The sequence below is a fragment of the Tetrao urogallus genome, assembly GCF_951394365.1.
Source record: "Tetrao urogallus genome assembly, chromosome: 21".
NCBI lineage: Eukaryota > Metazoa > Chordata > Aves > Galliformes > Phasianidae > Tetrao > Tetrao urogallus.
Window position 1 is genome coordinate 1924869 of NC_136834.1, and position 26985 is coordinate 1951853.

At 49.5% G+C, this 26985-nt stretch overlaps 1 protein-coding gene across 1 annotated transcript in view; it reads left to right on the forward strand.

The window, feature by feature from the left end:
* Positions 1-26985, forward strand: part of KAZN (kazrin, periplakin interacting protein) — a gene marked incomplete at its 3' end in the record, with an annotated part of 142150 nt that overhangs the window by 110033 nt on the left and 5132 nt on the right. The window contains exon 4 of the mRNA XM_079545376.1: positions 24500-24691. Coding sequence (XP_079401502.1) covers positions 24500-24691 — 192 coding nt within the window. The remainder of the gene's footprint in view (positions 1-24499; positions 24692-26985) is intronic.

Genomic DNA, 26985 nt, shown 5'->3' on the forward strand with positions numbered 1-26985 from the left:
CCAACCCCGATCCCACCATGCCCAGTGATCCTCAGTGCCACATCTCCACACCGAACACCTCCAGGGATGGTGACTCCACCACCTCCGTGGGCAGCCTGGTGACATTCTCCATGCCCAAGGTGCATGAAACAGAGAATGTGCTTCTCCTGCCCAGCTCTTACATCTTTTCTGGGCTCTGCCAGATAAGAGCTGAAAGTGAGGAAGGACAGAGGAGGGTAAGAAGACCAATCTACCGCTTTTATTACTCTGTATGCAAAGAACATCAAAAGCACTAATGGAAAAGGCTTTTTGTATTTTTCATCAAAGCACTTGTTAAGGTTTGGCAGGCCGATTTCTTATCGGTAAAATATTTATGAATGGAGAAGCTGGGTCGTGATTTGGGAAAGTCAGCAGTGAGTGCTGCCTCCCTCTGCTCTTAGAGGTCTTTCCAACCCTAATGATTCTACTCAGGTTGGATATTAGGAACGATTTCTTCTCTGAAAGAGTGGTGATGCATTGGCACAGCTGCCCGGGGAGGTGGCGGAGTCACCATCCTTGGTGGTGCTCAGTGTGGAGATGTGGCACTGAGGGATGTCATCAGCGGGTTGGGGTTGAACGTGGTGATCTCAGAGATCTTCCATGATTTTATGACACAGCTGAGAACACACGATGAGTTAATAGTTGGACTGGATGCTCTTGGAGATCTCCTGCAACCATATTGACTTTGTGATTCCATGACAGCATTTGGGGGCTGCTCACTGTGCCCACTGGGCTCAGAGGGTGATAAGAGGGGCTGCTCCTGCATTGTGGAGCACAACTGCAGTGCATGGAGAGCATCACAGCTCTTTAAAATTTAAAGCAGTGCTGCCACCCGAGTATGGTGTGTTTTAAATATAGAGCCTTTGAAATGCGATCGCTTTGGTCATCGAAGGATGGGAGCTGGAACAATATGAATATTTACAGCATGCAAATGAGCACCAAGCAGGAGCGCAGAGCTGGGTTAATTCTTGGCCGATTCAGAAAGTTGCCTTTAATTTCAAGTTTTGACCAGATGTGGAGGTGGATGAAGCCCATAAAGATACGACCGCTTGTCACATCTCCCTCATGCGTTTCTACAGAGCGCCGAGCTGCCCGATGTCACCACCCAAATAACATTAATAATTGAGGGCTCAGCCTGGGCTGTGCTCAGACAGCCGTACCCTGCGGGCAGATGTTCCTGCAGGCACCTGGTGGGGTGGCACGAGAGGGAGGAATGGGTGCAGTGCTTGAGCAAGCACAGCAGGAGCTGTCTGGGTACCCAGACTGTTATTGGTGGGCAGATCCAGATGGGATGGAGCAGGAAGAAATGGCTAGATGCAGCACAGGTGGGGCTGCTTTTATGCTTTTAGATATATATTTTGTAAACACATTGGATTTATCATTTTCCTTTGGTTGCGTTATGCTGTTCTCTGCAGCCCATCTGTAGATGGCAAAGTGTCTGTACCAGCTGATATATCCTTTTGTCTGCACTAGTTAGGATATCCTGCATCCTTCCCCAGCCATCTCTCAACAGTAGGGACATCTTGGCTAATGGAGGAGGCAAAAAACTGACTATCCTGGCCCTGAATCCATGTATCTCTTGGTCTCCATGAAGATGCTGCCCAGAGAGGCTGTCCCATCCCTGGAGGTGTTCAAGGCCAGGCTGGATGGGGCCCTGGGCAGCCTGGTCTGGTATGAAATGCGGAGGTTGGTGGCCCTGCATGTGGCAGGGGGTTGGAGATTCATGATCCTTGAGGTCCCTTCCATCCCAGGCCATTCTGTGATTCTGTGATGCTGCTGGGGTGAAGCCGTTCTGAAAGGAGAGCTTCCAGTCGTGCTCCTCCAACAGTTACCCAGCAATTGGCTCCTCCAACAACTGGCCATTCTGACAATGGGAGGAGGACGTGTGAGGCAGCACTGAAAACAGAGCTCCTCAAAGAGCAGAAGCACACTGATGGGCAGGGAGGGTCATTAGTCTGACATGAGTGCTTTTCCTATACATCTGAATTTGGGCTGCAGGAGCAGACTTTAATTTCTTCTATGAGCATCGTGGCGGACAGTGCTCTGAAATAGAGCCTGTATGGTGGCAATACCAGGCACGATGGCTGCAATTTAGGTTATATATTTGTTTGAGACAAGAGCAGTTGCTGCTGAACGCCTGATGTAATGAGCACTGCGGAGCCTGCTCTAAAGATGGGTGCTTTCTAAGTTGCTGTAAAACAGGAGGATAAAAGAAATCAGGCTCATTTTTCTCAAAGGGCTGTAACATCCTTTAAGGTTTAATTCTGCTTAATGTTTTGCCTGTCCTCTGTAGGCTGTGCTGTTAAGGTTGCACCGATCGCAGCCGTCCTGTGGATTTAGAGAAGCATTTGAGATCTGTGCTCTCTCTATTCCTTCCTTTAAGCCATCCTCAGTGCGTGTCAGCACAAAACACGTGGCGCTGCATCAGCTGGGGAGCAGCAGGCAGGGTTGGAGCATGAGCTCTGGATTTGGTTTTTCACTTTTCTGCAGTTTTGGGTTGAAATAGCAACCCACGCTGCTTGATGTGTTGGAGACCTGGGCAGGAGGTATGATAACTGAGGGGACTGAGATGTTCTGGGGTCGTCATCAGCCTTGCCTTATGCATGAGATACAGATGTCTCTGTTCATTGTAGGGGAGTTGGACTAGATGACTTTTAAGGGTCCTTTCCAACTCAAACCATTCTATGGTTCTGGGAAGTGAGAAGGGGCATCCTAACCACAGGGATGCCCTGCCATAAGGACATCCTAACCATAGAGACTTCCTAACCATAGGGACATCCTTACCATAGGCCATCCTGCCATGGGGACATCCAACCATGGGGACATCTGCTGCCCTGAGTGATGCCTCCATGCCTTGTTGCTCCTCCCATTCCCATCTTTTCTCCAGCCCTTCCTCATCTCCATTTCAGATGATCCCCTTTTGAGGTAGGGAACACAATGAACCTCACGTGTGTCAGTGCTTGGATTGGGAGCCCACTCAGGCAGTTTCATGGTGGCCACTGTCTCCTTTCACTGGCCTTTCATTTCTTCAGTAGATGGAATATTTCTTCTTTAATACCCTCTGCAGTCTTCGTTTCAGCCTCCACTTACTCCCTTATCACTTTCTCTGCCCTCTAACCTTCCCATTTTGCTTTCTCCATGCTTTCTAAAGCATTTCCCCCAAGGGCCTGCTGGTGATGTCCTGCCTTGCAATACTACTGGAGGGCACAGTGGACAGTTGAGCACGTTAATTTGTTTTAAGAGAGCTTTACTTCGTAATTGCGCGTGTCTAGAAGCAAAATGCATCCTGTCTGTTTTCTTTCTCTCTAGTATTTTATTCCATTGGTCCCAGCACTTCATTACAAGCTGATAGATTCCTTGAAGAACAAAGGCAGAGTGGGTCGTGTTCAGCAGTCGTGGTAGGAAGGGAGGTTGAGGCCGCTTTTTTAATGGGGAAAAAGAAAAATGATTGGATCTTCATTAAAGGGAGTTTCAAAGCAGTAAGCAGATTCTGTTGCTCTGGTGGTCCTCCACAAAAACCAAACTCTTCTGGAGTTGTTTTGGTCCTCTTTGCCCTCTGCATGCCACGCATTCCTTGTGTCCGGATGCTCTGGTGTCTGCTCTGTCTCATTAGTTCCTTGTGACCCTGCTGGCTCTGTGCCATTTTCCTATTGCTTTTCTCCTTAGAGGAATTCCCCTTTCCTCCCAGATTCCTTTATTCAGCATTCTGCTTAAAGGAAGATGAGTAGAGTGCAGGGAAACGGGAAGAATTTTGGTCGATGGCACCTTGCTTTTGGAGGCACCCAGCGTGGTTCTCCAAGGACATCGTACCTAAAAGTGCCCACTTTGGGGTATATTAGAACAGGATTTTACATCTTCCCGATGACAGAGTGGAGACCACTAAGCAGGTAAACACTGAAGCCACAGATATTCGTCCTTGCAAAGCTCCCTGGGCGGTTCATGAGGGAAGGGGAGATGCATTGACTTGGACAGCTGCTTATAGAAAACAGATGTGCGAGTTAGAAAACACAAGCAATAAATCTGAAGCCATATGGCAGCACTTTCATGAGTGTTTAGAGTCACGGCTGGCCATGAATGGCTTCAGTTTCTCTCCTGCGAGAGGAGCTCACTGTCTCTTGTAAGACATGGAAATGGCTTTGTTTGCTTTCAACCTCAACTCCTCTTAGGTGTAGAAACCTGCATCCCACAGGTGTTCCATGTGTGTGAGGGCTTCGGAGGTGTGTGTTTGGGACACCTTGATGGCTTTCCCATTTCATGGTTGTAATGCCGGGAGCTGGCATTAACACGGATGGCTTTCCCCTATACCACTGTTGGGTTTTAAGCAGTTGCAAAGTTGAGTTTCTTTCTCAAGGCTTCATGGAGCTGTTCTGTGGGCCTGGGGGCTTCCTGCTCCCTGCAGACCCTCACACCATGGCCATCCTGGAGGTATTTCTGGGAATACACCCTTTCTTCCATCCCAGGTCCAAGCTCTTCCCCTTTTTCCCCTTCCCCAAGCTTATAAAGAGGGAATTTCCAAGCTACCTATTTTTCTCATCGTAGATGTGTTGGGTTTTGTTGTTGTTGTTGTTGTTTCTTTTTTTCATGCCTATCTGAAAACTGCTTTTCGGGCAAGATGGGGCTCAGTGAGCTGTGCAACCTCCTCTGCATGGAAAGCCATTTCTGCAGCCCTCCGCCTCCTCTCGGCGCGTGGCATCGGCTCCACTGAAGTCTTTTATACAGGAGCTTAATGAGTTTATCTGCTATTGTCTTAAATAAGCCTTCTATGAAATTGGAGTCCTCTCCCACAATATCATAAGGAGATTAAAAAGAAAGCTGGGATTTATGGGAAGCAGAAAGTGAATACGTTTGAAACCTGAAGAAACGCTGTAGGAAAGTATCGTGAGCAAGTGCATTGAACTTAGAATCCCAGTTTAACCCAATGATCACCATTCATGGGGCTTTTTTTTCCCCCATAACTTGAAAACTACTTAGACCGGAGCCAAGGAAGGGGAGAAATGATATAAATGAAAAAAAACACAACTCCATCAACTTAATTGGAGCAGTTGGCATTTCACAAGACAGCACTGCCCTGTCCTGTGGTCAGCACTGCTTTGCCATATCCCTCACCCTCTTGTGATGGAGCAGTGTTAGAAACCCCACTCTTAGTAGGGGTGACCATGGTGTCAGTCCTTGTGATTCTGGCATTTCTTTGCACGTGTCCCAGCAGACTGATGTCCCTGCTGCAACAAGGTTTGGTCATTGGTTCGTTTCCTTCTCCCTTTTTATGCACTGCTGCAGCCTGACCATCCAGTCAATTCCTTATCCACCAAATAGTCCAGCCTTCAAATCTACATCTCTGCTATTAAGAAGGAAGGATATGGCGTGGGACCATGTCAGAGGCTTTGTGTGAGTCAAGGAGGACAACATCAGTTGCCTTCCCTTTGTCCACCGATGCTGTCACTCCGTCATAGCAGACCATCAGATTGGTCACACACGATCTGTCCTTGGTGAAGCCATGCTGGCTGTCTTGGATCACCTCCTTGTCTCACGTGTAGGGTCGAGAGTTGAGTGTGAGGTTCTGAGGAGGGCTGCACAGTTAACACTGGCAAACCTCATGGTATGGCCATGCACAAAAGGGCCATAAGATAATGGAGGCTGCTGGCTCACCCAGGCTGCTTTGGAGATGGCACGCTGGAGGCGCATTAAACAAGGAAGCAGTGACACCTCTGCCAAATTACCTGTTCAAATGATCACAGTAATTGTAACAGGGGAGACAGATGAGGGTAACAGAGTGTGTAATAGCAATGGCGACACTGAAATTTATTGAATGGAAGACCTTTAGAAACGTGCAGGGCTGAGGACTTGGGGGGCCTTGGGTTGGGGCTGAGGGTTGGCAGGGGGTCTGTGGGTTTTGGTGGGACCAATGGTTCCTGGTTCTGCCCTTATGGAACCTGCTTACGTTGAAGTTTTTTGTTTTGGTTTGGGTTTGTTTTTTTTTTTGCAGTGGAAATGGTAGCAAGAAGTGCAAATTGTGCTGTTCAGAAGTCAGGGCTTCTCGTGGCAGTTGGCATCACTGAGTGTTGTTTGTATTGATTGCAGCAGAGGCAATTAAGAGGTTCCCACTGCTTTCACTGGGAGTTTTCCCTGCATAAGGAGACTCAAAGCAGAGGGGGGGACTATTATGGGGTACAAGCACAGCACAGGCAAGAGGACAGGGTCTGCAGGCAGCTCGCAGCCTTGTAGAAGCTGAAATATCTAACCAAGTACCAAGTGCAGCTCTCCAGCAGGTCCCACAAGCAGCACGTACACAAGGAGATGGCATCCCATCTTATCCCAAACCCTGGAATTGAGGCCACTGGGTCTCATCACAGAGGCTGGTTATCATCGAATCACAGAATGGTTGGCGTTGGAAGGAACCCCTACAGGCCATCAGGTCCAACCCCCGCGCTGAGCAGGGACACCCACGGCTCCATCAGTGCTCACAGCCCCATTCCCTGACCTTGGGTGCCTGCAGGCATGGTGTATACACCAACATGTTGTTATCCTACAGCACATCTCCAAAGTTCATTATTCCCACACGCTCATTGGGTGTTGACGTTGAAGGGAAGCCAAGGGCTCAGTCCTTGGCTGTCGGGGCATCGCTTCATTCCCAGCTAGGAAATAGTTTCCTGAGTTTCCTGGCAGTAGCTCACAAGTGTGAAATGTGAGAATTCAAGGCGCGTTGCAGGAAGTTAATTCGATCGCTTGGCGAGAGAAAGGGGGTAATCCAGTTTTCATGTGCTTTTTAAATCAGTGTAATTCTATCCCAAAAGAAAGAGAGTCGCAGCAAACGGGTTTGGTTCTCAGTGCATTGACACGTCCCTTACTGTCCCTGATGTCTTTAACATCGCTCTTTAAACATGATATTCCTCAGCAGCCCTTTAGGACCTGAAATCCTGTTTGGAAAACATAAGATTTGGTGGAGCTGGGCATTTCTCATTCAGTAGCGTGGCTGGAAGAAGGTTAGCATGTAAATCATAGAATGGATTTAGGTTGGAGGGGACCTCAGATATCATCCATTCCAATTCCCTGCCATGGGAATTGCCAGCCCATCCAACCTGGCCTTGAATGCCTCCAGGGATGGGGTATCCATAGTGCAGTGCAATCTCCTCGTGCTTAGACTGCAGTATCCATTCTCTCCTAAGCAGCGTTGCTTGCTGGAACTTCAAATTCATGTTTTATTGAGCAGAAACATGAATAGTCATTTGTCTGCTCCTGTAATGCTGCAGAATTCTTGGGGGAAAAAGAAAAAAACTACAAACAAACCAGCAAATGTGCTGAGTCTGCCCAGCAGGGTTGTGTTGTTGTGAGCAGAGCAGACCCTGCTGGGCTCGTGCATCATTAAGGTCACGTGAAATCCGTGAGAGGTGATGAGTTGAATTGGGAAGAGCTGGAAGGGAAGCTGGGGCAGAAGGGCTTTGAGTGTTAACGAGGCAGAAATCACTCCTCATTGCTTTGGAAGATGAAATGTAACCGTGGTACCACGCTGGGTCATGGGGGGCTCTCAGTTCTTTGGGAAAAGACAGAGGAGCAGTGGTGCAATGTGTCTCACTGCTTATTTCTCTCCTTTCTGAGCTCTGCTCGTCTGTGTGCATTGATCTGAAATGTTTGGAAATCAAATAGGAATAGCAAAAATGTGCATCTGCTACTTAAATACATGTATGGATCTCAATTTAGCATAAAAATGATGCTTTTGCTCTCAGCTCTGACTCGGTTGCTGCTATAATTGACAAAAGGTGGAGGAAAACATGTTGTCTCCCGTTCTGCCTTGCCAAAGCCATTTGCCCTACAGGCTGTGCAAAGGGAGCAGGGGGTTCTGCTGGGATGGGCTCAGAGACCAGAGCAGTGCTCAGCCCCTGCCAGGAGATAGCAGTGCTGGTGTGCTGCTAAGCCTCTTGTTTGCACTAAGCTGTTTATTTTGCTGCTAAAGGATTTGAGAATCTCTTTGGCTGAATGGAAGCGGCCGGTGAACCTCTCTTGGTGTGAAATTCCCTCCTGTCTGCGTGAGATCTACTGCACACATACAGAATGAGCATAGAATAAAGCAACGTATCTATGATTTCCTGCTGTTGCATTTCCTAAATGCACGTGCATTTGCAGACAGGGAGCACAGGGTGCATTGTTCAGTGCATGGGATGGCGAAGCCCAGCTCTGGGGCCGGGTCGGAGCAAAGCAGGAATACCAAAAGCTTTCAGGAAGGCTCAAATCCATTATAATATTACTAAACACCATAATCCTGTGAGCCTTGGCTTTGTAATGCGATAATGAGTTATTAAAGGCTAAGGCAGGGGATGGTGGGGAGGGGGGAAGCTGTGCTTTGGGGTCTTGTCTTCCTTACAGTTGGCAGGGAGCAGCTGAGGAATGCATTGGGTTCTCCTCCATCCATATGATGCTGCAGCAGTTTTCCAGCCACCTCTGCTTGGGATCAAGTGCTGTTTTGTTGTTATTTTTCTTGCAAACGCTGCGTGTTTATTCTTGCTATTCTGGATGTTCCCCATCTGCTTCTGGACAGATCATTCCTGAGGAATCTGCTCTCACCATGTCCCCGCTTTCCTCTAAGTGCAAAGGAAGGGAGGAAAATCAATTTCCATCAGCTGGATGGTGCCCTTTGATTTATTGCTGCTGGAGGAAGAAATTCTTTATCTCGTGCTCCTGAAAAGGATTGCTTCAGTGTTTGTTATTAGGGAGAGATGCTGGAACAGCCCCAGTTCTCCGAACCCTGATATTTTGATAACCTTTACCAAAGGACATCCACGCTCCTGGTTTTATTGCAAGAGCTCTCTTTTACCTAAATACTTCCAGCTACCTGAATACTTACAGCTAAGTTGTTCTTGAGCCTCGGGATCGTTGCAGAACGGGTAATTGAGCAGAAGCAGAGCTACCAAAGGGCAGTAGCAGCACATGGATGGCATGGGGTGGAGCCAGGTCACTGCCATCCCAAAAGGTCCCTGCTGACAGGCAGTGAGATTTGATGGCGTTTTTGCAATTAGTACATAGTGTGAAGTCTGGGCAGAGCAGCAGAGCTGCCCAGCACTGTGTGCAGACATGCAGTGCTCACCAGCATGATGCTGCCCTGACAGCAGCCTGCTATGGACAGACAGACAGATCAGGGTCCAACACTTCCCCAGTCAGGAGATGGGCGATGGTTTTATTGCTTGTTGCCATTACTCCCTAGATTCTGAAGTTCATTTCCTGTGTCAGACTGCGGATTCCTAGCCCTACAAATAAAAACCATCGCTGTTTCTGCATCTTCTTTGCCTTGCAGCCCAGCAGGCTGGTCGGTGCTTGGGGCTGCATTGCCCTCCTGCCATGGGGGTGGATGTGAGTGCTTTGATTTATGTGTGTGACAGTTTCTCCCCTCCTGTGCCCTCCCACTGAGGTCTATGGGACACACTGTGCTGCATTCCTTGTCAGCAAGCTGGTTGGAGTTGTAATGAATATAGGGCCGTGCTTTAATTATCCCTAATTGCTATAAAGCAGGTTAGTGGCCAAGTGAGCAACCGCAGATGCCCAACTGGCCTAATTTGTTGGCAGGGTGAATGACCTGCTGCCCTGGCACTGTGATTAGGGCTAATTTGGTGCTGGAGCTCTCCTTGATGGGAATGAGGGGCAAGTTCCTCGTGGTGCAGCTGCTCTACAGGCACCGTTTCTGAGGGGTGAGCGATGTACAGACGGTTTGTATGTGGGCAACACCAGCACTGCATTGCAGCAGCTTAGGGAAAGGAGCAAAATCCAGCTCGCCTCAAAAGCACTTAGTGTCAAAATGAGCCTGCCTCTCCTTTCAGTTGCTCTGATCGCATTTATTTGTGCGGTTTTCTGGGACATCGGATCTTCGCATCATCCATCAGTTTAATTCTCTTTAAAGGAGTGAAATAGAAAAGGGAAGCTGAGTGATAGGCAGCAGGGAGCACGCCTGGGGCCATGCAGCCGGAGGCACAACAGTTGCCTGGAGGAGAGCCTGGGGTGGTCCTTCCCCCACCAGCAGTCCTGGTTGCTTTGGGGTAAATCCCACTGTGCTCTGAGCAGCAGTTTTGATAGAATCATAGAATGGTCGCCAACCAGCAGACCAGGCTGCCCAGAGCCACGTCCAGCCTGGCTTTGATTGCCTCCATGGATGGGGCATCCACAACTTCCTTGGGCAAACCTGTTCCAGTTTTCATAGATGGATGCTGGGGCTTTGTGAATTGGGAGCATTTCATTTCCCCGCTGGCACTGTAGGGTGGGTTTGTGTGTCTACTGCTGAATGCCCCCAATTAATGCTCACTGGGGTTGTGTAGAGCCCAGCCAAGGTCCAGAACTTAGCACGTGTGCTACAGAGGAAGTTCCTTTCTGCAGGATTCTGCAATCTAAAGCAATTACATCACTCAGTAACATTCTTAAAGATTCTTTAGTGGGCATGGTGGTGATGGGCTGATGGACGTGAGCAGGGAGGCTGTGGATGCCCCATCCCTGCAGGCATTCAAGGCCAGGCTGGATGTGGCTCTGGGCAGCCTGCTCTGCTAGTTGGTGACCTGCACACAGCAGGGGTTGGAGCTGGATGAGCATTGTGCTCCTTTTCAACCCAGGCCATTGTACGATGCAGTGGTCTTTTCCAACCTTAATGATCTTGTGATTCTAATTCTGCCATGGTTATTGAGAGCCTTTTCACAGGGGCATCCCCATTGGGGCTCTGGTGTACGGTGGTCAAATTGAGTGATCAGCGTTGTTGCAGCGTTAATTATCCTCCAAGTGAAAGGTTAACTTGAAGTTGTATGGCTTGGAGTTGGGCAGAGCAAAGTGCAACGTGTTTGTGCAGAGGTGTTTGGGTCTGCTGGGTTCTCTGTGGCCTTGTTCCATCCCAGTGAAACTTTGGGGTCTTTGTGCTGAAGCAGGAGCCTCCCTTCTCATCCCAGAGCCTGTGCTGGCCACAGATGCCATCATTTCTAGCCAGTAGCCACAAGGCTGTGTGCCCATCCATAAGGGACACAGTCCCCTCCTGGCTGCCCTTGTTCAGGGTTTGCTCATCCTTGCAAATGCAGTTTTCCAAATATCGCTTGTAGGACCAAGAAACTTTCCATCGGTGAGCTTCATTGCCTTCTGGAAGCCAAACTAAGAGCTAAACTCAATGTTTCTTGTATTGATTTCGCTCATGGAGCCTTCATTAGAAAAGCAGGAAGGACGGAGATTCGTTGAAATGAATTATTGAAAATGTCATACGTTACATTTCCTTCTGGTGTGCTGCACTGGAGAAAAAAGCAAAGCGTAGCCTCCTTCCCTATGATACAGCAGCTTTTTTATCTTCTTCTTTCTCTTTTTTTCCCCCCCAATAAATAGTTTTCAGCCACCAGGCATGCTTTTACCACTGTGCAATAACTCAGCCAACATCAGCTTTCTGCCGCAGGCCTTTCAACAGCAGCCCAAATCAATAGGTACAGCAAAAAGAAGGGAACCAGAAACAATGGGGCAGGTGTGGGAAAACAAAACGCATCCGTGGGTTTGGTTGATGAAATTACATGGCTTGTTTTAAAAGGCAACCATGTGCAGATAGATTGGATCCAGCTACCCAGCCCTACGATGCTCCCTGAGCACAGAGCCCTGCTTTCACCGCATGGGGTTGGGTTTTCTGCTGCTTGTTGTTGTTGTTTCCTGCTGCACCCAGGGGAATATTTCAGCTACACCGGGTTGAATTATGGGCTGCCTTCCTCCCTGCAGCACAGTGATGGCAGAAAGGTGCAGTCCCCGCTCGCTCTGTGCCTCGCTGCCCTCCAGCTTTGAGCACGCAAAGCAAACCCAGCAACACAACCAATGCACGGGAGCTGCAAACCTTATTTCCCCAAAAATGCCGTTGAATATTTGCCCTGCTTGCTGGCACAGGAGGAGCTGCCATGGTGCCTAAGGAGCATTGCAACGTGTGGACGGCGTGGGCTCAACGCTGCCCGGCTTCCATTGGAGGAAGGCGGAGGCTGCGGTCGATGCACGCTGATGAGCAGCCCTGATGGCTATTGATCTGTTGGTGCTGCCCTTGATTAATCTCCTACCGATGGGTTTGGGGTCCTTTGTGCATCCCTCCTGACGTGGGATCACATCTCCCCAGCGCTGCTTGCAGCAAATCCCTGCAAAAAGGGAGAAGGCGGATTGAACGTGGATGCACCAGAAGGATGGGCAGTGCAATGGCCAAGATGTGGACCTTGGCCACAGATAGCCAAGGTGCAGCTCCATCCCCTGCTCATCCCCTCGCTGTAAGCATTCCTCCCAGCTGCAGCTGCTGGCACAGAGCTGGAGGAAGCGCACGGCTTTCCCTCCGAGCTTGTTTCAAAGAGGCTTTGTAGATTGCCATCTCCCCTTCATTGCAGCGATAAGGTGAGAAGGGTGGAAATGAAAAAAAAACCCCAAACAGCCCTCGATTGCTGTTTGCCCCTCCAGTTATGCAGAGGAGGTGTGAGACAGAATGCAGGTCGATGCCTGCTGGGTTGGCTCCCCCATGATTGAGATCCCTTGCCCCGGTTTGGCATTGGCCAGCAATGGGATGGGGATGTAGTTAAGTGGCTAATGATGCTAATGAGCTGGGATTTATGAGGGGAGCTAAATACAAAGGGGTTTAGGCACTGAACCAGCTTAGGTGCTTGTGAAAATCCCACTAAGCTCTGCAGTTCCTGCAGGGAATGTGCCTCAAGGTGAGCCGCAGCCCTTTGCCTGGACAGAAACAAGGAAATCCTCTCATACCAGCCCCAGGACACCAGGGAGGAAAATGAGTTTTTCTTTCCCCACCCTTGGCACAGATTTTTCCCTAATACTTACTCAATCCCTTACAGCATCTCCCTTTCTTGTACCACTTGGCTGCAGCCATGGCCAAGAAAACCAACCTTGGCACTTTCTTCCCACCCCATTCAGAGCACCCTCAGCCTGTGGGGTGGGAATACAGCTCTGTTGGGGTGGCTCCAGCCCCCACATCTCCAGATTCTCATGCATGGAGCTCTCCTTTGCGTGCAGGGTTCGTTAGGTTGGGCTTTGCTGGCTTGATTGAGAATGAACTCACCTGCAGCACGGCTCTGTGCACAGCTCCTGTTGGGTTGCAGAGCCCGCAGGGTATCTCGCAGTGGTGATGCTGCTCCTCTCAGAGGCACTTGGCAAACAAATGAGCGAGGAAGAAACACAGATTGTGTTTGCTAATGGAGCACAGTTGCCAAAGAATGCATAAACCGTTATTCACCGCGAGGGAAATTCCTCTCTGGGAGATGTTTGGGCTGAAAGGCTCGGGGTTGCAAGCGTTGCTGAAAGGCTGCATTTTTTGCTCAGTGCACTTTGTGTGTGGATGCTGAACTTAGAACCTCGGTGTTTGCTGTCCTTGCATGGTTTCCTCTATGGAGAAGCAAAGGATGCGTGGTTTAGTGGGCATGGTGAGGATGGGGCGATGGTTGGACTGGACTTAAGTGGTCTTTTCCATGCTTAATGGTTCTGTGGTTACACAGGCATCGTTTTGGGGCCGCTGACCCACAAACATCAACCCTATGGAGATGGGTGTCACCGAGTTGGAATTGGGTGGGATGGGGCTCCGGGATAGCAGAGCTGGGGGAAGGGGAGGTGGTCGGATATGTGGGCACGGTGGGGATGGGTTGATGGCTGGTCTTGGTGTTCTCAGTGTTCTTTTCCAACCTTTATGATTCTGTGTTCCTGTGCTCAACCATCTGTTGCAAAGAGTTGAATTTTGTTAAGCATGCTTGCTCTTCTCCTTGTGTCCCCCTCCCCCCCCCCTTCTTCTTGTGCTGGGTGTTAAATTAAAATGTGGTTTTGATTTCAAATAGTTTAAATTAAAATGTCTCCGTGTATAAAACCCTCTGCGGACTATAAATTATGCAGGAGAGGACTGTGAATTATTCAGAAGTGAAACAGCACTGGAAACCCCTCCAGAAAACAGAGCAGCAATGGGAGAGCAGCCTGCAGGACCCAGACCCAGCAGGACTCACAATGGGCATCACCAGGAGATGCTGAGACTCAAAATGGGGTTTTTCTTTGTGCTTTTCCCATTGCTGCTTCTAAACAGGCAGTGGATGTTTTGTTTTTCCCCCTGAGAAAGCCCTTTGGATATCTAAAATGAAGACTTTTTGTTCACATTTGCACGGTTAGCTTTGCATTTTGCAATGGGTTTGGATTCAGGGTGGTGCCAAAGGTTGGACTCTGTGGTTCTGGTGGGTCCATTCCAAATTAGGGGCTTCTTTGGTTCTTTGACCAGGTTGGACCAGGCTCTGAGCAACCTGATGGAGCTGTGGCTGTTCCTGTTTGCTGCAGATGAGTTGGATGGACGACCTTTAACAGTCCCTTCCGACTCAAATGATTCCATGATTCCTGAGGACTTCTCACCCCAAATAACAGAGCCTCCAGTCCTGCCCTATTTGTGGCTGCAGAGGAGGGGGAAAGTCTCTTTTTGACCCCTTAGCCCTGGATGCCTGCTTTGCTGATGCTTAAGGGCTCTCTGAGGCTTCTTCCACATTTCCAGTGTTCTCAGCCTCTTTGCTGATTTGGGATTGAGGGTAGTGGGATATTTAGGATAAGGGATGCTATAATGGGATATTTGGGCAAGGAATACCATAAAAGGGGATATTTTGGATAAGGAATGCTATAAAGAGACTTTTGGGATAAGGGATGCTATAACAGGGGACATTTGAGGTAAGGGATGCTATAATGGGATGTTTTGGGTAAGGGATGCCATAAAAGAGGATATTTGGGATAAGGGATGCTATGGCATGATATTTGTAGTAAAAGATGCTATAATTGGGACAAGGGATGTTATAAAGGGATATTTCAGGTAAGGGGTGCCATAAAAGGGGGTATTTGGGATAAGAGATGCTATAACAGGATATTTGCCATCCAAAAACCAAAACTGGGGGGAAAATATAAATTCCTATTGGAGCACTGTGTAATGAAGTGAGCTGAGGGGAGACAGCTTCATTTAGGGAAGCTATCTCTGCACTTTTGAGTTGGAATAGCATTACCTCCAATGGAGTAACGCTGTTTCAGAATCCGGCCCATCGTTGCCATTCTAAGGCAGAAGCAGCACCAGAGTGCTGTATTTTCCTCCTCCTTCGCCTGCAGTCATCACACCCAGAATTTGAAGACAGATTTTGGAGGTTAAAACTTCCCCGCAGAGCCCAGATTGTTTCCCTCTCAGCTGTCATCTCGGGACGGTTCTGTTTGCTTTCAGATGGCATCAAATATTTGGATTCCTGCAGGGGCTGTGGTGCGAGGGTGAATCTCATGCACACAAAACAATACAAATAAGCTTTTTGTAAGAGGGCTTTTTTAGCTTTTCAGTGTGTGCTGCTCCTGTGCAACCCCTACTTGTTGCATTTCTGTGTGGACATCAGTGTACAGAAGATGGTCTGCTTCTGCTTGCACCGAGTTGGCTGCGTTGCATTTGCTCCTTTGTTGCTTTTCATTCCAAATCCCCACGTTGCCTTGCTTGTTTTTGCTGTGATTGGCCCTTATCTCTCCAATAGAACAATATTATTGCTGGGGAGGTGCCCAGCACAGGGCAGAGCTCCAGAAGGTGCATGAGATGAAGATGTCTGCAAGGAAACATCAGGGAAAAAGAATAAATCATTAAAAGTAATGAGTTGAAAACTTTCCTCCAGCGAGCATCACTGCTCTGTCTCATGGAATTTGCAAACAAAAAGTATTGTATTTCCCCCCCCCCCCCATCTCAGCTGTGCTTCCTTGTATGCTCTTCTTCTCCTAGATGCAATCATGGATTGAAAAGGATCTCAAAGATCATCTGGTTTCAACCCCCTGCTGTGTGCAGGTCACCAACCAGCAGCCCAGGCTGCCCAGAGCCACATCCAGCCTGGCCTTGAATGCCTGCAGGGATGGGGCATCCACAGCCTCCTCGGGCAACCTGCTTTTCAGCTGCAGCACAAAGCACGTCCTCTGGGGATGCAGAACTGAGCTCAGCCCCTGCACCCTGCTCATGCTGCAAGCTTTGCTCGTGCTCCTGCAGCTCCCTTTTAATTGTATCATATTGTTCTGCTTCCCCACACCCGGTGCGAAGCGCTGATAACTTTGTCGGAGCTGCTGCCTGGCAGAGAGAGCAGAGATTAATAAAAACCTGTCGCTTTTATTAACTTTGCAATCTAGTGCATCACTTAATTCCAGGCAGGCGCTGACCGCAACGCTCGGAGCTGTAAGCAGCTCTTTCTGTCTTGGTGCACAGCTCTGCTGGGCTGGATGGGAGTGATGCAGTCCCATAAGGCTTTCCCTAAACATTCCCTCTTGCCAGACCCCTTGGCTCCTGGTAGATGCCTACTGAAGATGCTGCCGTTGGCTGTGTCTGTTGTCTTGCTGGAGGGGTTTGGTCTGGAGAAAGATGGAAGTAACCCAGTGGTGGGGATGAGGTTGTAATGGAGTGATGGAACTGTAAACCCTTGGATATTCCAAGTAGAGCTTCCAAATAGTGGCTTTTCTTTTATAGCAGAGTGTGAAAAGCACGGGGTGATCATTTGATGCATGGAGTGGAAGCGTTCTATTTAGGGGCAAGGGAAGGTGAAACAGTTCCACATGTACCAGATTCCTTCTCAAATGCAAGACCAGAGATGCCTCTGGTGTTCTTACTGTGGTCCTTTGGAGGGGGACGTTCCTTGGCATGGATGTTCTGGGGTCTTCAAGGAGCAGGCAGAAGATGCCCATTGGATCCCATTGCGTTTGTGCCTGATGTGGTCTCAGCCTGAGCGCCCTGTAACCATTTAGTTTTTTGGCTAATGCCTCAAGGGCAGTCACAAAGAAATAAATCAAACCAGAAGCACCCAGACAAGAGCCAGGCTGTTCAATAGGTGCCAGCCCTGCAAACATCAGAATGGGTGGCACTTCCCACTGCTGCCCCATCCTGAGCCGTTGAGTCGATCATTGGCTTTTTAGCAGCAAGGAAGCAGCCTGTGTCATGCTTTCCATCCCTGTGCTGCACTGCAGTTATTTTTATCTGTTATATATTGTTCTTGATGGAATTATTCTGCCCTCAGCCTGTAGATAAGGGCTGTTGCTAAACGAGCGTGAGCTTTTTCCTTGAAGGTTAAATCTCTGCCTTGCAGGTTGCTGAGTGAGGAGATGCTTTCTGCTTCCCCTCTGCATCTTCCTGGGCTGTTTTGGTGTTTTCAGGTGCTTCCAGCAGCGTGTAACACCCCTTGGAGCAGTGCATGGTGGTAGTGAGGGTGCATTTAGGGCTGTGCCTCTCTTGTGGGTGCTCTGCTTAACAAACAGCAGCTTTTCAGAAGCTGTTAGCATGAGCCATTAACTCTTCCTTTTAATTATTCAGCTCGCCTGTTTTAAATTTTGGTTTAAATGCAGCTAATAGGCTTTGTGGAGGAGGCTCCGACCTCGGCGGTCCCTCCCCAGAGGAGCCCACATGGTGCCTCACCAGCTGATCACTTTGGCTCATTATCTCACGTCTTTCTCCAGCTGATGGATGGCTCTGGATTGATTTATGAACATCCGTGGGTGGGTGCAGCAGACGAGTGGGGAACGTGGGTCCTTGCAGCCCCATATGGCAAAGAAGGAGCAACCCCAGCCACCATGTCTATTTTGTTGCGATTTCTGCAGATAACCCCAAATTGCCTTGTGGCATCATTTTGAGTCTTGTGCACGTTGCTTTGTGTGATTGGTGGTTGGGCTGGGTGACCTGATGGTTGGGTTTGGTCACCTAGTGGTTGGGCTGGATGATCTGATGGTTGGGCTGGGTGACCTGGTGGCTGGATTGGGTGACCTGATGGTTATCCTGAGTGACCTGATAGTTGGGCTTGGTGACCTGATGGTTGGACTGGGTGACCTGATGGTTGGGCTTGGTGACCTGGTGGCTGGATTGGGTGACCTGATGGTTATCCTGAGTGACCTGATGATTGGACTTGGTGACCTTATGATCTTAGTGATCTTTTCCAACCTTAACGATTCTATGATTCTATATCCTGCTGGGAGGAACATGGCTACCCCATTGTTTGTGTTGGGTCTGCACCCAGCTGCAACATCTGGCCTCAAGATGATAGGGGGTTGCAGCCAGAGTTGGTGTTGTCAAGGGTATTTGTGCTGGGCTCCCACCCCATGCGTGGTAGGAAGGGGCCCCAAGGATCATCAAGCTGTGCTGACGTGGTTAATGAAGAGGGATCGCTAGAATTGTTTATTTCAAACTTTCTAGAGGCTAAATGAAACATATTACTTAAAATAAATAAAAAAAAAAAACACCTTAAAAAAGCAACAACATCTGGTTAGTAGCATCTGTATTTGGAGTTGAGCTGCTGACCTTCAACCCCATTAAAATCACAGATGCAGTGGAGGATGCAAATGAGCCTGGTGCATTCTGGAAGGGGGGCCCATCTTTGCATACGTGTGCAGTGGTTCAGCTCTGCAGGTGTTGTTCTGTTCTGCCACTTCCACGCACACAACCGGTCCCATGCAGACATTCAAAAGAGCACAGCCTCAGTGTGTAGAGACTTAATTACACGTTGCTTATTAGAGATGGCCTGTCAGCATGGTGGTTGGGCAGCCGAGGCGGCCGCTTTATCGCCTCTTTGCAGGAGTCGTGCAATTTCTTTGTCATCATATATGGTAATGTATGCACTGCAGCACGGCGTGGGGTGAGATTCAATGAATAATGGAAAACCCAGAGTCATGTTGAATCTATATTGGCCGTGCTGTTTCCCCACCAGTTATCTTTAAAAGGCAAATATTAATTTTGGGGGCTTAGAGCAATTTTAGAGCATCTCGGTCCCTGCAGCAGGTGCAGTTTGTTGGAAGGCTGCAATGAACTATTTGCCAGCACGGGGGCTGCAAGACGTGCCGTTGCAATGGCCACTTTCTATCCTCATATGGCCATGCTGCTGATTTGGGCTCTGGTAGATCCCACAACACGACCTACCAAAAAACATGCCCGAGGAAGTGCTGGTTGCTGGTTGCACTTGATGGTGTTAGAGGTCTTTTCCAATCTTAATGATTCTGTAGTTCTGTGATTCAGTGACATGGGTAGTGGGCATGGTGATGATGGGTTGACAGTTGGACTTGATGATCTCCTAAGGTCTTTTCTAACTGTGATTCGGTGACATGGTGTAGTTGGCGTGGTTGGTGATGAGTTGACAGTTGGACTCGATGATCTTAGAGGTCTTTTCTAACCTTAACGATTCTGTGGTTCTGTGATTCTCTGACATGGTTAATTGGCATGTTGGTGATGAGTTGACAGTTGGACTTGATGATCTTAGAAGTCTTTTCCAACGATTCTGTGATTCTGTGACGTGGTTTAATGGCGTGGTTTGTGATGAGTTGACAGTTGGACTTGATGATCTTAGAAGTCTTTTCCAACCTTAACGATTCCGTGGTTCTGTGATTCTCTGACATGGTTAGTGAGCATGGTGGTGATGAGTTGACAGTTGGATCTGATGATCGTAAAGGTCTATTCCAACCTTAACAACTCTTTGATTTCTTTCTTTCCTGCCTTCCTTCCCCAGTTGCTGTCTGTGAATGCTAATTAGGATGGATAATTTCTATTTGTTTTCTTTTTTGCTTTAACCAAATCCCTTCTATTATGATCTGTATCATTTATTTCTGTGGGCCATTATCTCAGTGTCATTACAGCGTTTTAGCAGCTGAATGGAAACATCCGAAGGAAGCCAGAAGTCGTTAGGCACAACATTCTGTGATAACAGCCATAATTCTCGTGATAGAAAAAAAAATAAGAAAAAAAACCCAACAAGAAGTGTGATGAGTTCAGGAAACAGCACAAATGGAGCTGGAGTTGTGCAGTGACACCGTGATGTTTGTGCTCTGCAGTCACCAGTGCTGTAACGAGGAGTTCTACAAGTGAATGTCGGTGGGGAGGGCTGGGGGTAAAAGCTGCTTTTTGTCTCTTTACATGGATTTTACGATTTCAGTTGTCTTTTTTGTTTTTAAGGAGGGAAAGGTCCAGTGTTTATGTCCTGGGTAGGGATGTGACAAAGATGTTCCACTGAATGATGTGGTTTCGTGGCACGGTGGTGTTGGGTTGATGGTTGGATTTGATGATCTTCGTGCTCTTTTCCAACCTGAATGATTCTATGGAAGGCAAGGTTTGGATTTTTTTTGTTGTTGTTGTTCTCTGAGCAATGGTTGCAAAGCCGTCAGGTTGGGGAAATTTCTTCTCCAGAAGAGCAGTGATGTGTTGGCACAGGGAGTGGAGGGGTCACCATCCCTGGAGGTGTTCACTGTGGAGATGTGGCACTGAGGGACGTGGGCACGGGGGGCTGGGGTTGGATTTGGTGATCTCAAAGGACTTCTCCAACATTCACGATTCTGTGATTCAGGAGCATGAAATCCTTGCAGGCAGCAAGCAGAGCCGGGTTCCTGCAAGAGAAAAGATGAGTTACCAAAAGGAAAAGCAAGCAACTCTTGTTTTGAAACCTCTCCTTGATGCTTTTACTTGAAGCAATGTAATCCAACAGGAAAAGAAACTGAAACCAGCACTGGGTTTTCCCCTGCCAGCCCTGCCTATGCCCCCGTGTTGTAACTGCATTTCATCAGCTGCTGTCCTGCAGTGGTCCCGGAGGATCAGCCCTTGGGGGATGGACGGTGCTGAGGCTCAAGTTCATGGTGACCCCAGTTGTGCAGGGCTGCAGGAGCAGGTGGAAGTTGGGCTTTTCAGCCCAGCCTTGGATCGTGGAATCATTCAGGTTGGAAATGACCTCTCCAACCATCATCCCACCCCCACCATGCCTGCTGAGCATGTCCCTAACGAAGGTGCTGGTGTCCCAGGGTTCATTTCCCTGTTTCATTTCCAGCAGCAGCACAAGAAGCATTGCTTCAGACCCTTCCTATACTCCAGCATTCAGCTTCAGCACGAAGCAGCTCGCAAGCCAGACTGATGGAATAAAACAGCACTGCACAACAGAAAATCAACCACACGTGCTTCCCATTGCATGAAACGACAGGCGCTGTGCCTTCCCATGCCTCAGTTTCCCCACCCAGCGCTTCTTTCCGCCTCCTTTCGGGTTCCTTTTTGCTTCCTTTGCATTCCTACCCGGCCAGGACAAGCCACTCCTCCGGCGGGTGACATCAGGCTGGAGCCCAGCGGGGCCCTGCATGGCCGCCATGCAGCAGGGAGTGGGGACAAGGAAGGGGACAGCAGCAGGGAGCGGGGGAACACAGGGGAGCGTGGGACGAGCTGGCTGGAATCCCACGGGTAAGAGCTCAGAGATGGGGCAGGGAAGTGGGGGGGGAGGGGGGGAGGAAGGGTTCCGCCGGGCGTCCCCGCTTGGTTTTGAGGGCTGTTTGTTGTTATTTCTTATTTTTGTGATTGCTTTTAATCTTCTTTCTCTCGGCCGTTCTTCCGCGCTGCTTTCTATCCCGTCCCTCTCCGCGTTTTCCCTTGTTTGTTTTCTGCCTGCTTCCTTTCGCTCCCTGCAGGAGGAAACAAAAACCAAACCCTCGCCGACTCTCTGCTCTTCCCCAATGCTCTGTGTGTTTCCCCCCCTCCCCTTGTACCCCAAGGGGGGGGGATCACAGCAGTGCCACCCCCTCCATCCTCCTGCCCTCCCCTCCTGCCTGTGCTGTATGGCTGTTAGTAGGGTTTTGGTTATATCCCAGTACTGGAGGTGCCCCAGTGGTCGCGGATGGGCTCTGCAAAGTGCCACATCCTCAGGATTATCCCAGCAGGAAGGCAGTGCTGCTATGGGGGGAGGTTTGGAGCTGTCCCAACGGCAAGATGGGGATGGGCACGATGGGTTTGCGCAGGCATTGGGGTCCTTCTGTAGGTCAGAGTGTGTTTGGGGCTCTCCAAAGGAACGTAGCCTGGAAATTTGGTGGTTTTCCCCCATTTTATTGCCTGCTGGGAAAGGGGGGGGGGGGGGGGGGGGGGGGGAAGAGGACAACACACATGGATGTTTCCCACAACAGGGCTGCTTTGGTGTGAACCTTCCCCAGGTACCCAAAATCAGACCAAACCAGAACCATCATGGGGTGCTCTTCAAGTACGAGTTTGACTTATCCCTAAGTCCTTAAATCCCTGCTTTTCTCTGATACCATTCTGATACCGTCCCAGGGCGAGATGCACACGTGTGTGTGCGTGCACGTATGGAGGTCTGACAGCACCTTGGAAGTTTGTTGCTATCAGCTGAGGTAGAATTAACAGCTAATTATTGTCTAGGTTTTCATCAGCGAGTCCAGGAAACGTTTAAATTGATGCTTGGGTTTAAAAAGCAGCCGTGCCCAAGCGCTGCGTTAGAGGCGTTCGCCACGGATGCTTCCAAAAATTAAATGAAAATTATTATTAATATTTAAAAAAAATAATAGTAATGATCTCTGTGATTATTTGCATTGTCTGTCAGCACGTTAATCGGTGCTCAGAGCGTAAAGGGTGGAGAATGCGGCAGGGTCGTGGATGTTGAATGCTATCAGCTAAAATATAATTAACAGCCAATTATTTAAGTGTGCGAATGGCAGTTTTTTGTCAATTAGGAAACGTTTAAGTGGCGTCGATTTCTGGCTGCTCTGGGTGCTGCAGTGCGAGGAGGGAGCTCCTTCCATCCCCATTAATTGCGGTGCTTCGTTATGGGGTGGGGATGAGCCCAGCCAGTGAAGCAAAAAGGGAAGAGGGCAAAAAAAAGATAGGGTTAAAAAAGAGAGGAAAAATGCTTTGTGGGAGCTTTTTGCACTGGGGTTTGGCCATAGGGAGGTGAAACAGAAGATCCTGTGATGCTGTGAAGAAGGGGGTGGGATCCTTCCAGCACCTTGGGTTGAATCTGAGCTGGTTTGGATGGAGGCAGAGATGGATGGTGTGTGGTTGGGTCTGGGGCAGCATCTCCTGGTGGGGTTGTAAGCTGCTCCCAGTGGCGTATGGGGACGTGGAACATTCATTGAGATGCTTAAGCTGGACGTAGAGCATGGGGGTTTGGTTTATTTCCTGCTGAAAGGTTTCTCCCAGCGTCCATGCAGCTCCCAGCATGACTTGCTTGAGCATAGCAAGAGATACGGGATTTACCCCCCAAAACCTTCAGTTTATGAGTTGTACTTTGGTCCATGTGTAGAGACACCGTTAGATGGACAGATAGAGATAGATAGCTGGGTTGTACGTTGTACCATATGGATGTGCCATTGGGTAGAGGTGGATAGATGCAGGTAGATGGGTAGGTATTAAATGCCCTTGGGTGAACCATCCTTGCCATGGTTTGGGCTCCTTCTCTCCCACCAACTGTGCATCTCTGTAGAAAAGTCACTTTTTTAGCAATAAAACAAGGAGTTCAAAAAGTTCTCTAAAAAAAAGATAAGAAGTTAATAAGCATAAAAAGATTTTGAAGATTTAAGGTTTGTTGCTTGCCAAGCACACTGGTTTGGCCTCATGTATTTATTGCATCCTAGGTAGGACCTGTAGAATCTCATAGACCTCACTGTACATCTGTGACCCTGTACGTAACAGGGGGGTTGAAACTGGATGATCACTGTGGTCCTTTTCAACCCAGACCATTCTATGATTCCAACCTAAGACCTTCAGTTGGGATGATTGGACCAGCATTGCCCATATGCAAGTGGGGATGCAGTAGGCACCAAATGAATCCTGATGGGGATTTAATTAGCTGATAGCACGGCTTGCAGAGGAGCTGGTTGGAGTTGAACGTGTGTGGTTAATCATTGGCCATGGGGCTGATGGCTGGGGATGTGAGAGGGGAGAAACAGCACAAGGTGGGCTGGGGTGGGCATGGGAGGAGAAAGAATGGATGGCAATGGAGTTGTGTGGTTGGTTGCTTGCAGAAATGGGATTTTTGTGGCATTTGGGGTGGTAAGGACATGGGAATGGTCGTGTGCAGAAGTGGGGGAAAGGGGATTTTAATGGGGTTTGGGGAGGCAGGTCTGTGTGCAGGAGGGAAGCTTCGCACCGCAGCCAGGCACTCAGTTGCGTACCGATGGCCTTTGGCAGTGCACACATTGTGTGTCTGCTCAGCCAGGCTTTGCTTGCACTGCATGGACCCGGTGCATTTGCCTTGATTTCCCACGTGCTGGAGGCCAAAAATCTGAATTTCTCCTGCCCCTTGGGAAATGGTAACGTGGGCAGAGCTGAGCTGTGCTCTCGGACACCGATTTATCTGAGCTTTTTTGTGAGAATTTCAAGAAAGCACTCTGGACTTTAATGAAATCCCCAGCCCGCAGCTCGAATGTTCCTCGTTAGTGACTTTATTGCTAAATAATTTACAGAAGGAGGCCTTGCCAGTTTTCATAAGGGAAGCATTTCAAGTATGCAAAGCAGATTTTATGCCTTCCCGGAGCAGCTGCTGGCTCAGGGATGGGGGACCAGCACTATGCTGGCTCTGCCCCATTTATTCTGCATCTATAGGGAAGGTGGGAGGCAGCAGTGCAGGTAGGGCAGGGGCTGTTTCTTCCCAAAATAAGCCCCAAATTCCCATACTGCGTGACCAAACGGTGGGGGAAGGACCCACACAGTGCAGGCATTGGTTTTATGGCTCCTGTTCACTTGTTGTTTCTGTCTCCCCAGCACTGCTGAGAGAGGAGGTGGCCCAGCTGCAGGAGGAGGTGCACCTGCTCCGGCAAATGAAGGAGATGCTAACGAAGGAGCTGGAGGAGACACATGGCAGCAAATCCCCCGAGGTGCTGTCGGCCACTGAGCTCAAGGTGCAGCTGGCACAGAAGGAGCAGGAGCTGGCACGGGCCAAGGAGGCTCTGCAGGGTAAGGGCTGCCTTTCCCTCTAGGGCTTTATTCCGCGCATCCCATAACCCCAGAGCAAATTAGTTAGCCAGGGAAGGAAAAGCTATCCCTGTTATTTGGGTGAGGGGGTGTGTTTTTGTGGGGTGAGGTTGGGTGCACAAGCAGAGCATCCTCAGCAGGCTGGGAAATTGGGCATGTCGGGCGCAAAGTCGTCGTTGTACAGAGCAAAACTGAGCTGAAATGCAGATGGAGAGTATGATGAGATGGGTTTGGTTCAGGTTTGAGCTCCTTGGAGTCATTGAGGAAGGAGGCAGAGCATTGCTTGGTGATGCATGCATTGTGCTGGTGTAGGGAACCTGCTTTGGGGGGGGGGGGTTGGACTCGATCTCTGGAGGTCCCTTCCAACCCCTACAATTCTGTGATTCTGTGATCCTCCTGCATGGAGCTTGCTGAAGGGTTGTGTTGCAGGACAGAACCTGGTGTTGGAGGCTTTCCTCCTCCAAAAAGCACTTCTTGGTGAATAAACTCGAGTAAGTGAAGGCTGGATGGTGTGGTACCCAGGGTGAGGGCACTGTGTGGGGCTGTGGGGAAGGGAAGAGAAGGGAAAGGGAAATGGTAAGGGAAAAGGAAGGGAAGGAGAAGGAAGGGAAGGAAAAGGGAAAAGTTAAGGGAAGGAAAAAAGAGGGAAAGGAAAGGAGAAGGAAGGAAAAAGAAAAGGGAAGGAAAAAGAAAAGTCATCCCTGGTCTGTGTGTTTTCAGTTTTATTGCTCTTTGATGGTGTGCACATAAAACAAAGAGGCTTTTTTTTAGAGTTTTTGCTACGTTCCAAGGGTTGGAAATGGTTCTTGTGGGCTGTTTGAGGCTTGCCCCCTCTCCATGGGAAATCGTGGTGTAGTTGTATGCAAAAAGCCAAAGCTGAGCAGCAAGCTTTCCACTGCTCTGCCATAATGGTTTGAGAATCACGAATGCTTCAAGAACATGGTGATGCTTTGCTTTCTTTCAGTTGGGCTCTTACTGGTCAGCTATAGAAGCCACTGGGATTTGTTTTGCAGGACTTCCTTGCAGGTGTGAGGGATGGGGCGAGGGAATCTCGACTCACACTTGTGAGCAGCTCAGCCAACAGCCCATTCACATCCCTTCCTCCTCCCTCCTTCCAACCTTGGAAGCCTTTTCCCGTCCTTTTGGCAAAGCCCACGGTGCTGGATCCATCCCCACGGGCTGGGCGGCAGCGCAGCGCTTACGGGACGCTGCAGAAATCCTTTTTCCTTCCCATGAAAACTCCTGCCAAAAACAAAAAGGGCAGCAGCACCAGAAAAAGAAAAAAGGAAAAGAAAAAAAAAAAACAAAAAACCCTACATTTGGGGAATGGTGCTGATGGGAACGTGGCCAGGCTCTGCTCGGCTGCAGGATCTCAGGCTCCTGTCCCCACGCACGGCTGCAGCATCCTCCCTGCTGGCTCCATGCACGCTGTGTTCTTAGCAGGCAAGTGATGGGGAAATTGTAGGGGAACGTTAGGGAAATCCGCTGCCATGCTTGGCTGAGAGCCTGGAAGCACTGCGGAGGCAGAGGGTGAGGGAGGGGAGGGGAGGATCCAGCCTCTATGGCATCCCAGCACCTCCATAAGGGTCTGGTTTGGGGTTGGAGAGGCGTGAGTGGAGCCTCGATCTGTAGGGAAATGCCTTCCTGGGTTGTCCCACGCCAACGAGCCCTTCCTGCTGCGGAAGGGAGAGGAGAGCAGCTCTTCCTGCTGCCGTCGTGCAGTCGTTTACATCTCCCAGCAAAGAACTGGTGTGGTGTGGGATGCGGCTCAGAGCGGGATGTTGTGTTGCAGCTCCTTCCTCTGGGCTGGTTCTGTCCTTTGGGCCTTATTTTGTGATAGTAGAATGTCCAGGATGGAATCGTGTGAAGTCCTGGGGAATCCTGTGAGGTGGAGTGGGGGGGATCTGGGGTCCCCCAGCAGGTGAGGGTGGATATGGGGTCTCCAGGAGATGGAGGTGGATCTGGGGTCCCCCATCAGACAGAAGTGGAAATGGGGTCCCCATGAGGTGGAGGTGGATGGGGGGTCCCCCCAGGAAATGGGGGTGGATACTGGGTCCCCCCGCAGATAAGGGTGGAGGTGGGGTCCCCAGGAGGTGGAGTTGGATCTGGTGTCCCTCAGCAGATAAGGGTAGATAAGGGATCCTCATGAGAAGGAGGTGGATATGGGCTCCCCATGAGAAGGAGGTGGATATGGGCTCCCCATGAGATGGAGGTGGATATGGGATCCCCCAGGAGATGGAGGTGAATCTGGTAGATAAGGATGGATGTGGGGTTCC